The 12,766-nt window shown below is 42.0% G+C and overlaps 2 protein-coding genes across 2 annotated transcripts; both read right to left on the bottom strand.

The window, feature by feature from the left end:
- Positions 1-1,545: 1,545 nt before the first annotated feature.
- Positions 1,546-3,313, bottom strand: myct1b (myc target 1b). Its single transcript, XM_055863725.1, has 2 exons — positions 3,109-3,313; positions 1,546-2,455 (listed from the first exon to the last, which is right to left on the bottom strand). The coding sequence occupies exons 1-2, from the start codon at positions 3,161-3,163 to the stop codon at positions 1,878-1,880; spliced, it is 633 nt and encodes a 210-aa protein (XP_055719700.1). The 5' UTR covers positions 3,164-3,313; the 3' UTR covers positions 1,546-1,877.
- A 1,155-nt stretch (positions 3,314-4,468) lies between these two features.
- LOC129812153 (general transcription factor II-I repeat domain-containing protein 2-like) lies at positions 4,469-6,393 on the bottom strand. Its single transcript, XM_055864075.1, has one exon. It carries the CDS (start codon positions 6,287-6,289, stop codon positions 4,469-4,471), a length of 1,821 nt encoding a protein of 606 aa, XP_055720050.1. The 5' UTR covers positions 6,290-6,393.
- Between the last annotated feature and the right edge of the window lie 6,373 nt (positions 6,394-12,766).

The following is a 12,766-nucleotide window of genomic DNA, read 5'->3' on the forward strand; positions in this document are numbered from 1 at the left end:
CAGCAAAAAAGGAAACGTCCTCTCACTGTCAACTGCATTTATTTTCTGCAAACTTAACATGTGTAAATATTTGTATGGACATAACACGATTCAACAACTGAAACATAAACTGAACAAGTTCCACAGACATGTGACTAACAGAAGTGGAATAATGTGTACCTGAGCAAAGGGGGGGTCAAAATCAAAAGTAACATTCAGTATCTGGTGTGGCCACCAGCTGCATTAAGTACTGCAGTGCATCTCCTCCTCATGGACTGCACCAGATTTGCCAGTTCTTGCTGCAAGATGTTACTGGCCTAGCCCTCACCCTCCGATCCAACAGGTCCCAGACATGCTCAATGGGATTGAGATCCGGGACTTCGCTGGCCATGGCAGAACACTGACATTCCTATCTTGCAGGAAATCACACACAGAACGAGCAGTATAGCTGGTGGCATTGTCATGCTGGAGGGTCATGGCAGGATGAGCTTGCAGGAAGGGTACCACATGAACGAGGAAGATGTCTTCCCTATAACGCACAGCGTTGAGATTGCCTACAATGACAACAAGCTCAGTCCGATGATGCTGTGACACACCGCCCCAAACCATGACGGACCCTCCACCTCCAAATCGATCCCGCTCCAGAGTACAGGCCTCGGTGTAATGCTCATTCCTTTAACGATAAATGCGAATCTGACCATCACCCCTGGTTAGACAAAACTGCGACTCGTCAGTGAAGAGCACTTTTTGCCAGTCCTGTCTGGTCCAGCGACGGTGGGTTTGTGCCCATAGGCAACGTTGTTGCCCGTGATGTGGGGTGAGGACCTGCCTTACAACAGGCCTACAAGCCCTCAGTCCAGCCTCTCTCAGCCTATTGCGGACAGTCTGAGCACTGATTTAGTGATTGTGCGTTCCTGGTGTAGCTCGGGCAGTTGTTGTTGCCATCCTGTACCTGTCCCGCAGGTGTGATGTTCGGATGTACCGATCCTGTGCAGGTGTTGTTACACGTGGTCTGCCACTGCGAGGACGATCAGCTGTCCGTCCTGTCTCCCTGTAGAGTTGTCTTAGGCGTCTCACAGTACGTACATTGCAATTTATTTCCCTGGCCACATCTGCAGTCCTCATGCCTCCTTGCAGCATGCCTAAGGCTCGTTCACGCAGATGAGCAGGGACACTGGGCATCTATCTTTTGGTGTTGTTCAGAGTCCGTAGGAGACCTCTTTAATGTCCTAAATTGTCGTAACTGTGACCTTAATTGCCTTCCCTCTGTAAGCTGTTAGTGTCTTAACGACCGTTCCACAGGTGCATGTTCATTAATTGTTTATGGTTAATTGAACATGCATGGGAAACAGTGTTTAAACCCTTTACTATGAAGATCTGTGAAGTTATTTGGATTTTTACAAATTATCTTTGAAAGACAGGGTCCTGAAAAAGGGATGTGTCTTTTTTTGCTGAGTTTATTTTTTAAAGTAATGTTGCTTTTATGGAAAATCATCCCACTTCTCTACAGACATATCACAGAAACTTCCAGATGTATAAAATGTAGATAGAGCACATAAGACTGGATAATAACTACAACTTTATTAACAACTTTATCAACATATCACAGAAACGTGGGCCATAATAGACAATCCTCTCGACCCTTCATCTTCCTGTACATAGATTCCATTGGGATACACACAGTTTTTCAACATAAACATAACCTATGGTCAGTCAGAGCACAATCTATTTATTTAGTTTTCTTAGATAGTAGACTGAATAGAAGGCAGGGTGGACGATGGCCCAAAGAAGGACCAAAGGTCACCTTACTCAAAACTGAACAGTTCTCCATAAGACAGGAAGCCTATACTGTAATAACCAGTCAACCTATGTATCCCAGGCAGCATATGGTGACATCATCAGGTGCATGTCTCTTGAAAGGCATTGATGACACTGTCATATGTGGGAGGAGGAGTCTGTGTGGGCAGGAACCCTTTAAGACTGCTGTTTCCCAACCAAAAAGAGTTCCGTTGGGGTTGAGTTGGCATGAGGGAGGCAGTATCTTCTGCTGATGAATTAGTGGCAGTAGTGTCATGAAGAGGCAAGGTATCCTGGTTGTTAGTGTCACCCTCAGACCCGTCACCTTGACCCATCCTGCTGCCCTTGGGCACTGGTCGGAAGGTGGATGATCCTGAGCTGGTCTTCTTCCCCAGTGGACCAACCGGCTCCACCGATGGTTGTCTATATAAGCTCAGTATACCTCCTCCGAGGCTGTTGTCGCTGTGCCGGTCGAACACTGTGCTCCGGTAGAGGCCTTGGCAGTTGGCCATGGGGTTGCGTGAGGGCTGGGAGGTGGCTGAGCGGTGCTGCTGTTTGGGACGCCTGGTAATCCGGGTGGAGGCTCTGCGTCTCGACAGCCATGTTAGGAGGATGTAGATCAGCGCTCCAATCAGGAGGCCCAACAGCATGGACAGACAGAAGGCTAGGACTAGGTTCCCTGGAGGAAAAGGAGGAAGATATTAGACAACTTTTTTTGATTTTCCCTAATTTAATGTCACCGTATTTGAGGTGAACTGATACTGAATGTTGAATGCTGTCGTAGTGGGGAAAGCTGGGGAAAAGAAGAGATCATTACAAGCAGGGCGCAATCAAGTTGATATTTGATTGTAATGACATCATTGCAACAAGTTTTGCCTGTTGGGGTTGATCAAAATGGAGTGGCAAGGAATTTCTTGACAAATTACAAATTGCAATGATTGCTTCCATGGTCCGCAATTTACATTTTCACAAATGAGAAAACGACAGTAGTAAATCGACTACTCAGAGATGGTCTCACATCACTTAATGGACGGGCTGTAGGTCAAATTTAAACAATAACTTTAATAACACATATACTGTAAACACAGAACTACACAGAGGTTGAGTGGTCCTTTGGTAGAGCATGGAACTTGTAACGCCAGGGTAGTTGGTTTGCTTACCGCGACCACCCATATGCAAAATGTATGGATAAAAGCAATAAAAGCATCTGTTTAGTGGCATATATCAGTAGTAGTAGTATTATATAAGACTAATGCAGTAATTTTAAGGTAGAATACTCATATCCCTCAATGGAAAATAAACACATTAAAAAGGCAGGCTTAAAATTCTTACCAATGTTAAATGATTTTAGTATATCCAGAAATGGATTTGTCTCATTGAACGCCATTATAATAACGAAAAGAAAAGTAGTTCACATCCAAACTGAGAACACTGCAGCACATTGAACTGGACTCTTTTCAAGACAGGCTGCCTGCTTGGTCCATTTCTTCCTGTCTGTTTTGTTTGCAATAGTGGAAACGTTGCTGTCATGCTTCCTGCCTCTCTCTCTACTTTTTAAAATTAGCTTGTGCTTTTCTTATCTGCGTGGGGCAGAACTTTGGGAAACAAGGCTGCTTCCTCTGACATCATTTCCTCTTGATTAATGAACAATCAATGTTCCTCTTGAACAATGGCCTCTTGTTGTGAGTTTTAGATCAGGAGCCTTTTTCATGTTATACAGTGTTTTAAGGGTATATTGTGTAAGGTATAGTGAAAGGGGCAGTGAGGATATAGTGTACATAAATATAATCACAACCCTCTGTGGCCCACAATAATCTAATTGTTTCCAAGTGTCTTGCAAGTGTTTCACTAGGGATATGTATGATAAGCAAACCTAACAAAACGTCACTGTCCAATAGAACGTCTGCAGTGAACACTATCAAGTATACAGCTTCTGATGGGATTTCCTTCAATTGTTGTGCTCCCTAAACTCTAAACCTTCGTTAACTGCAGTGGCAGGGTTGGGCAGTAACGGATTACATGTAAGGGATTACAAAAACGGTAACTGTAATATGTTACATTACCAGCAAAAATATTGTAATCGGATTACAGATACTTTTGAAAAACTTGATTACTTAGAGCAGGGGTGTCAAAGTCAAATGGACGGAGGGCCAAATAAAAAATTTAGCTACAAGCCGAGGGCCGGACTGTTCGAATGTTCATTGAAAAAATTTTAAATGACGCATATAGTCTAGTGAACCTAATTGAACCTACTGAAAACCTAACAAATATATTCCAATATGATCAGATGAATAAAGCAATATTTTCTTATGGCTCTGTCAGTAATCTTTAATTTTCAACAGACACAAAAGACAAATTTCCTTTATATAAAAATCCCCATAACATGAACATTAAATGAAAGAAACCGGTATTCAAGGCACCATCAGTAGCCTATATTTTCTATTTTAGCAAAAGTGGGCTAAATTTACTTCAAAGAAAAAAACAATAATAGCAATTTTCTATCATCCACTCAACTGAAATATTTTTAAAATATAATTGGATTGAAATACAATAAAATAAAGTGCAAAAATCTATTAATCAAAAACAACACTTTGTTTAAGGAGAAGTAACATGCAGTGAAAACAAATATTAAACTTTAACTTTTAAACTTGAACTGAGTAAAAACTCTAAATATGTGATTGCACAGTAATGTTCACTTGTTTGAGGTTGAGGGTGATACTTGGTGGTGTCCCATCTTTTCCACAAGTTCATCAATGTTCGGGGTAAGGCTCTGAGCTGAGGAAATCCTCAGAATTGAGTGGAGGTGTTCAGCAGTAAGTCGACTTCTGTGTGATGTTTTGTTCAGGTTCATCAAAGAAAACAGTTGTTCACACAGGTATGTGCTGCCAAACATAGACAACGTTTGAGCAGCCTGGATGCGCAGCTGGGGCATTGTGTCGGGGAGGAAACGGGCGAACTCCGCAGCACCCACTGCCGCATATTTTGCCCTCAGTGCATCATTGCATTGGAGGTCAATCAACTCCATTTGGAGGTTTGGTGGTGAGCTTTCCACGTCAACAGCAAATGGGTTACCGAGCAGTTCCAACCTGCTTTTTTGTGCTTCAAAGTCAGCAAATCGGCGTCGAAAGTCAGCGGCAAGCATACCTATTTTATCAGCCAACTGTGCGCTTGGGAACGCACTGGTAGAGAGCTTCTCTTTCATGGTCTGGCAGCTGGGAAAGTGGCTCAAATTTTCTTTCCGCATCTGCGTCTCCCACAGAGTCAGTTTGGTTTTAAATGCCTTCACTGTACTGTACATATCAGAGATGACATGATCCCGACCCTGCAGCTGCAAGTTCATTGCATTCAGATGACTCGTAATGTCACACAGAAAAGCCATTTCACACAGAAACATTTCGTCTCGGAGTTGTGTTGTGTCTTTCCCTTTGCTGTCCAAGAACAGACAAATCTCCTCACGAAGCTCGAAACATCTTTGAAGCACCTTTCCCTGGCTTAGCCATCGCACCTCTGTGTGATAAGGCAAATCACCATGCTCCGTTTCTAACTCCGTCAGAAATGCCTTGAACTGGCGGTGATTCAAACCTTTGGCTCTGATAAAGTTAACTGTGCGCGTGATGATGCTCATTACATGCTCCATTTTCAAGGCTTTACCGCACAACGCTTCCTGGTGTATGATACAATGATAAGCTGTCAGCTCACCTGTCGCGTTTTCCTCTTGCATCTTTTCCCGTATCTTCGCCACCAGTCCGCTCCTGTGTCCACACATCGCAGGTGCTCCGTCGGTTGTCAAACCCACGAGTTTTTCCCAAGGCAGCTCCATCTCATTTACACATCTTGACACCTCTTCATACAAATCATGCCCCGTAGTTGTGCCATGCATAGGACGTAAAGCCAAAAACTCCTCTGTCACGCTTAGGCTGGAGTCCACTCCGCGGATGAAAATTGACAACTGGGCAATGTCAGAAATGTCGGTGCTCTCATCCACAGCCAAGGAATATGCAATGAAATCTTTTCCCTTTTTCACAAGCTGCTCTTTTAGATTGATGGACAACTGGTCTACTCTCTCGGCAATGGTGTTTCTGCTCAGACTCACATTTAAAAAGAGTTGCCTTTTTTCTGGGCAAACTTCGTCACAAACTTTAATCATGCAGTTTTTGATGAAATCCCCCTCCGTAAATGGCCGGGCTGATTTAGCGATCTCTTCTGCCAAAATAAAACTGGCCTTGACAGCAGCCTGGCCTTGTGATTTGGCTTTTTTGAACAGAGCCTGTCGAGATTTGAGGCCTCGTTTTAATTCCTCTGCCTTTTGTAGCCTTTGTTCCATGTCCATATTCTTGTTTTTGTCCGCGTGTTTCGTTTCATAATGTCGTCTCAGATTATACTCTTTCAGTACCGCCACACTTTCTCCACACAGAAGACACACAGGTTTTCCAGCTACCTCCGTGAACATATACTCCGACTCCCACCTTGTTTGAAACCCCCGGTTCTCAGTGTCCACCTTCCGTTTTGCCATTTTTGATGGGTATCTGAAAGTTAATTTTACTGTGATGCTGACGACTGCTGTGCCAATAAATATTGAAATGAAGCAGCCTACTGCTCGGTGCGTCACCGTTGCATTGTGGGAAATGTAGTATTGGTGCGTGTAAAAGATCTGCGGGCTGCCGGCTTGCTGCGGTCTGCGGGCCGGTTCTAATAATAAATCAAGATCATCCCAGGGGCCGTAAAAAACCTTCTCGCGGGCCGGATGTGGCCCGCGGGCCTTGACTCTGACATATGTGACTTAGAGGATTACTTTTACATTCAGAAAGGCTGTTTGCAAAAAAATATCATTGACACTTCTCTGTTTTCTTAATGACATTCAGATCAGCATAGAAAAGTGTGCACTTTTAAATGTATTCCACTTGAGCGAGTCTGACCACAAGTCAGAGACACTATGATGACACACCAAACGTGTTTGATGAATCGCGGTAAAAGAGCAGGTTACAGTCCAAGCTATGTCTTCAGCATCCAAAGATTACCCGACTTGAATAAACACTTGAAGTTAAGGATCAAATCAATCAAATCAAGTTTATTTTATATAGCTCTTCGTACATCAGCTAATATCTCGAAGTGCTGTACAGAAACCTAGCCTAAAACCCCAAACAGCAAGCAATGCAGGTGTAGAAGCACGGGGGCTAGGAAAAACTCCCTAGAAAGGCCAAAACCTAGGAAGAAACCTAGAGAGGAACCAGGCTATGAGGAGTGGTCAGTCCTCTTCTGGCTGTGCCGGGTGTAGATTATAACAGAACATGGCCAATATGTTCAAAATGTTCATAAGTGACAAGCATGGTCAAATAATAATCAGGAATAAATGTCAGTTGGCTTTTCATAGGATGACAGCAGTGTTGTAGGCTACAGCGATACTGATATCACTTATTATTGATATCAACATAGCGCAGTGATGTGAATCACACTGCTGCTCTCTCATTTAGCTATTTGCGCATTACGGATTGTGAATGGCTGTTCACAAATCTAAACGTGTATTTGAACCCAATAATGGTTAAATTCAATACGTTTAAGCTGCCTATGTCACGCCCTGATCCGTTTCACCTGTCGTTGTGCTTGTCTCCACCCCCTCCAGGTGTCGCCCATCTTCCTCACTTATCCCCTGGGTATTTATACCTGTGTTTTCTGTCTGTTTGTGCCAGTTGATCTTGTTGTTCAAGTCAACCAGTGGTTTCTCAGCTCCTGGGTTTCCCCAGTCTCTCTTTTTCTCGTCCTCCTGGTTTTGACCCTTTCCTGCTCTGACTCAGCCTATGGAATGAAAGTGGGGATTTAATTGCTCAATCTAATATTTTTTTTTATCCGTAGGCCTAATGGACACATGCTCGAACCCACACACTTTTGATAGACTTAAAGGGGCAACCTGTAGCTGATACATCCATTTTTGGACTTATAAATTACACTACCGTTCAAAAGTTTTGGGTCACTTAGAAATATCCTTGTTTTCCATGAAAACAGACATGAAATTAGTTGCAAAATGAATAGTAAACATAGTCAAGACATTGACAAGGTTATAAATGATTTTTTATTAAAATAATAATTGTCCTTCAAACTTTGCTTTCGTCAAAGAATCCTCAATTTGCAGCAATTACAGCCTTACAGACAACTGGCATTCTAGTTGTCAATTTGTTGAGGTAATCTGAAGAGATTTCACCCCATGCTTCCTGAAGCACCTCCCACAAATTGGATTGGCTTGATGGGCACTTCTTACGTACCATACGGTCAAGCTGCTCCCACATCAGCTCAATAGGGTTGAGATCCGGTGACTGTGCTGGCCACCAGCTGACTACTTCTTCCCTAAATAGTTCTTGCATAGTTTGGAGCTGTGCTTTGGGTCATTGTCCTGTTGTAGGAGGAAATTGGCTCCATTTAAGCGCCGTCCACAGGGTATGGCAGGGCGTTGCAAAATGGAGTGATAGCTTTCCTTCTTCTAGATCCCTTTACCCTGTACAAATCTCCCACTTTACCAGCACCAAAGCACCCACAGACCATCACATTACCTCCACCATGCTTGACAGATGCCATCAAGCACTCCTCCTGCATATTTTAATTTTTCTGCATCTCACAAATGTTTTTCTTTGTGATCCGAACACCTCAAACTTAGATTTGTCTGTCCATAACACTTTTTTCCAATCTTCCTCTGTCCAGTGTCTGTGTTATTTTGCCCATCTTAATCTTTTATTTTTATTGGCCAGTCTGAGATATGGCTTTTTCTTTGCAACTCTGCCTAGAAGGCCATCATCCTGGTGTCACCTCTTCACTGTTGACTTTGAGACTGGTGTTTTGCAGGTACTATTTATTGAAGCTGCCAGTTGAGGACTTGTGAGGCGTCTGTTTCTCAAACTAGACACTCTAATGTACTTGTCCTCTTGCTCAGTTGTGCACCGGGGCCTCCCACTCCTCTTTCTATTCTGGTTAGAGCCAGTTGGCGCTGTTCTGTGAAGGGAGCAGTACACAGCATTGTACGAGATCTTTAGTTTCTTGGCAATTTCTCACAGGGAATAGCCTTCATTTCTCAGATCAACAATAGACTGACGAGTTTCAGAAGAAAGTTATTTGTTTCTGGCCATTTTGAGCCTATAATCGAATCCACAAATGCTGATGCTCTAGATACTCAACTAGTCTGAAGAAGGTCAGTTTTATTGCTTCTTTAACCAGAACAAAAATTTTCAGCTGTGCTAACATAATTTCAAAAGGGTTTTCTAATGATCAATTAGCCTTTTAAAATTATAAACTTGGATTAGCTAACGTGCCATTGGAACACAGGAGTGATGGTTGCTGATAATGGGCCTCTGTACGCCTATGTAGATATTCCATAAAGAATCTGCCGTTTCCAGCTACAATAGTCATAAACAACATTAACAATGTCTACACTGTATTTCTGATCAATTTGATGTTATTTTAATGGACAAAAAATGTGCTTTTCTTTCAAAAACAAGGACATTTCTAAGTGACACCAAACTGTTGAACTGCAGTGTATATATACAGTGGGGCAAAAAAGTATTCAGTCAGTCACCAATTGTGCAAGTTCTCCCACTTAAAAAGATGAGAGAGGCCTGTAATTTTCATCATAGGTACACTTCAACTATGACAGACAAAATGAGAAAAAGAAATCCAGAAAATCACATTGTAGGATTTTTAATGAATTTATTTGCAAATTATGGTGGAAAATAAGTATTTGGTCAATAACAAAAGTTTATCTCAATACTTTGTTATATACCCTTTGTTGGCAATGACAGAGGTCAAACGTTTTCTGTAAGTCTTCACACACTGTAGCTGGTATTTTGGCCCATTCCGCCATGCAGATCTCCTCTAGAGCAGTGATTTTTGGGGCTGTTGCTGGGCAACACGGACTTTCAACTCCCTCCAAAGATTTTCTATGGGGTTGAGATCTGGAGACTGGCTAGGCCACTCCAGGACCTTGAAATGCTTCTTACGAAGCCACTCCTTCGTTGCCCGGGCGGTGTGTTTGGGATCATTGTCATGCTGAAAGACCCAGCCACGTTTCATCTTCAATGCCCTTGCTGATGGTAGGCTTTGTTACTTTGGTCCCAGCTCTCTGCAGGTCATTCATTAGGTCCCCCCGTGTGGTTCTGGGATTTTTGCCGTTCTTGTGATCATTTTGACCCCACGGGGTGAGATCTTGCGTGGAGCCCCAGATCGAGGGAGATTATCAGTGGTCTTGTATGTCTTCCAGTTCCTAATAATTGCTCCCACAGTTGATTTCTTCAAACCAAGCTGCTTACCTATTGCAGATTCAGTCTTCCCAGCCTGGTGCAGGTCTACAATTTTGTTTCTGGTGTCCTTTGACAGCTCTTTGGTCTTGGCCATAGTGGAGTTTGGAGTGTGACTGTTTGAGATTGTGGACAGGTGTCTTTTATATTGATAGCAAGTTCAAACAGGTGCCATTAATACAGGTAACAAGTGGAGGACAGAGGAGCCTCTTAAAGAAGAAGTTACAGGTCTGTGAGAGCCATAAATCTTGCTTGTTTGTAGGTGACCAAATACTTATTTTCCACCATAATTTGCAAATAAATTCATTAAAAATCCTACAATGTGATTTTCTGGATTTTCTTTTCTCATTTTGTCTGTCATAGTTGAAGTGTACCTATGATGAAAATTACAGGCCTCTCTCATCTTTTTAAGTGGGAGAACTTGCACAATTGGTGGCTGACTAAATACTTTTTTCCCCCACTGTATGCAGTACCAGTCAAAAGTTTGGACTCACGTACTCATTCAAGGGCTATTCTTTATTTTTACTATTTTCTTCAATGTAGAATAATAGTGGAGACATCAAAACTATGAAATAACAAAAAAGTGTTAAAAAAGTGTTAAACAAATCAAAATATATTTTATATTTAAGATTCTTCAAATAGCCACCCTTTGCCTTGATGACAGCTTTGCACACTCTTGGAATTCTGTCAACCAGCTTCATGAGGTAGTCACCTTGAATGCATTTCAATCAACAGGTGTACCTTCTTAAAAGTTAATTTGTGGAATTTCTTTCCTTCTTAATGCGTTTGAGCCAAGCAGTTGTGTTGTGACAAGGTAGGGGTGGTATACAGAAGTTAGCCCTATTTGGTAAAAGACCAAGTCCATATTATGGCAAGAACAGCTCAAATAAGCAAAGAGAAACGACAGTCCATCATTACTTTAAGACATGAAGGTCAGTCAATCCGGAAAATGTCAAGAACTTTGAAAGTTTCTTCAAGTGCAATTGCAAAAACAATCAAGCACTATGATTAAACTGGCTCTCATGAGGACCACCACAGGAATGGAAGACGCAGAGTTATCTCTGCTGCAGAAGATACGTTCATTAGAGATACCAGCCTCATAAATTGCGGCCCAAATAAATGCTCCACACAGTTCAAGTAACAGACACATCTCAACATCAACTGTTCAGAGGAGACTGTGTGAATCAGGCCTTCATGGTTGAATTGCTGCAAAGAAACAACTACTAAAGGACACCAATAATAAGAAGAGACTTGCTTGTGCCAAGAAACATGAGTAATTGACATTAGACCAGTGGAAATCTGTCCTTTGGTCTTGAGTCCAAATTGGCGATTTTTGGTTCAACCGCCGTGTCTTTGTGAGATGGAGAGTAGGTGAACAGATGATCTCCACATGTGTATTTCCCACCATAAAGCATGGAGGAGGAGGTGTTATGGTGTGGGGGTGCTTTGCTGGTGACACTGTCAGTGATTTATTTAGAATTCAAGGCACACTTAACCAGCATGGCTACCACAGCATTCTGCAGCGATACGCCATCCCATCTGGGTTGCGCATAGTGGGACTATAATTTGTTTTTCAACAGGACAATGACCCAACACACCTCCAGGCTGTGTAAGGGTTATTTTACCAAGAAGGAGAGTGATGGAGTGCTGCAACCGATGATCTGGCCTCCACAATCCCCCGACCTCAACCAAACTGAGATGGTTTGGAATGAGTCGGGCCGCAGAGTGAAGGAAAAACAAGAGCTCAGCATTTGTGGGAACTCCTTCAAGTCTGTTGGAAAAGCATTCCAGGTGAAGCTTGTTGAGAGAATGCCAAGAGTGTGCAAAGCTGTCATCAAGGCAAAGGGTGGCTTTTTGAAAAATCAAAAATATATTTTGATTTGTTTAACAACTTTTTTGATTACTACATGATTCCATGTGTTATTTCATAGTGTTTTTCATATGTGTTATTTTGATGTCTTCACTATTATTCTACAATGTATAAAATAGTAAAAATAAAGAAAACCTTTGAATGAGTAGGTGTTCAACATTTTTTGACCGGTAGTGTGTGTATATATATATATATCCAATGATTCTTGAAGAATATAACGTATAAATGCCTCATGAGCTTATTTCAACTGTCACACTCCATGAAAACCCACAATATAAGCTTGTCTTTTTCCAATGTTTTGTAAACTTTGTAAATGTAAACATACACTGTATAGCCTCATAACATGGTTAAATCAATCATTATCATGGGTCAGTGTTTGCATCTGTCTATTAATCCGAGTGTTGTTACATTTCTCCAGACCCATCCCTCAGTTTTTTACAATAACATTTTTGTTTTCTTCTAATGCCTCTTAAGGGGAAAGTAATCTAAAAGTATCTGAATGTAATCAGATTACGTTACTGAGTTTGGGGTTATCCAACAGTTACGTTACTGAGTACAATTTTGGACAGGTGACTAGTAACCGTAACAGATTACATTTAGAAAGTAACCTACCCAACCCTGCGGTTCCCATGTCGAGATACAATAATCTATTGACGCTGTCAATGAATTGCTGGTATGAAGTGGTTGCCTAGATAAATAGACAGTTTCCCACGCTTTCTTGAATAAAAGTCTATTGTAGTAGCTAATTACTAGATTTACTAAGCAGCACTGTGTAGTGTGTACTGATAAGCGTACTGTAGGTCCATACAGTAGGGCAGACAAACTAGACAACCTACATTACTTG

This window comes from Salvelinus fontinalis, chromosome 15, assembly GCF_029448725.1.
Source record: "Salvelinus fontinalis isolate EN_2023a chromosome 15, ASM2944872v1, whole genome shotgun sequence".
In the NCBI taxonomy this organism is placed as follows: Eukaryota; Metazoa; Chordata; class Actinopteri; order Salmoniformes; family Salmonidae; genus Salvelinus; species Salvelinus fontinalis.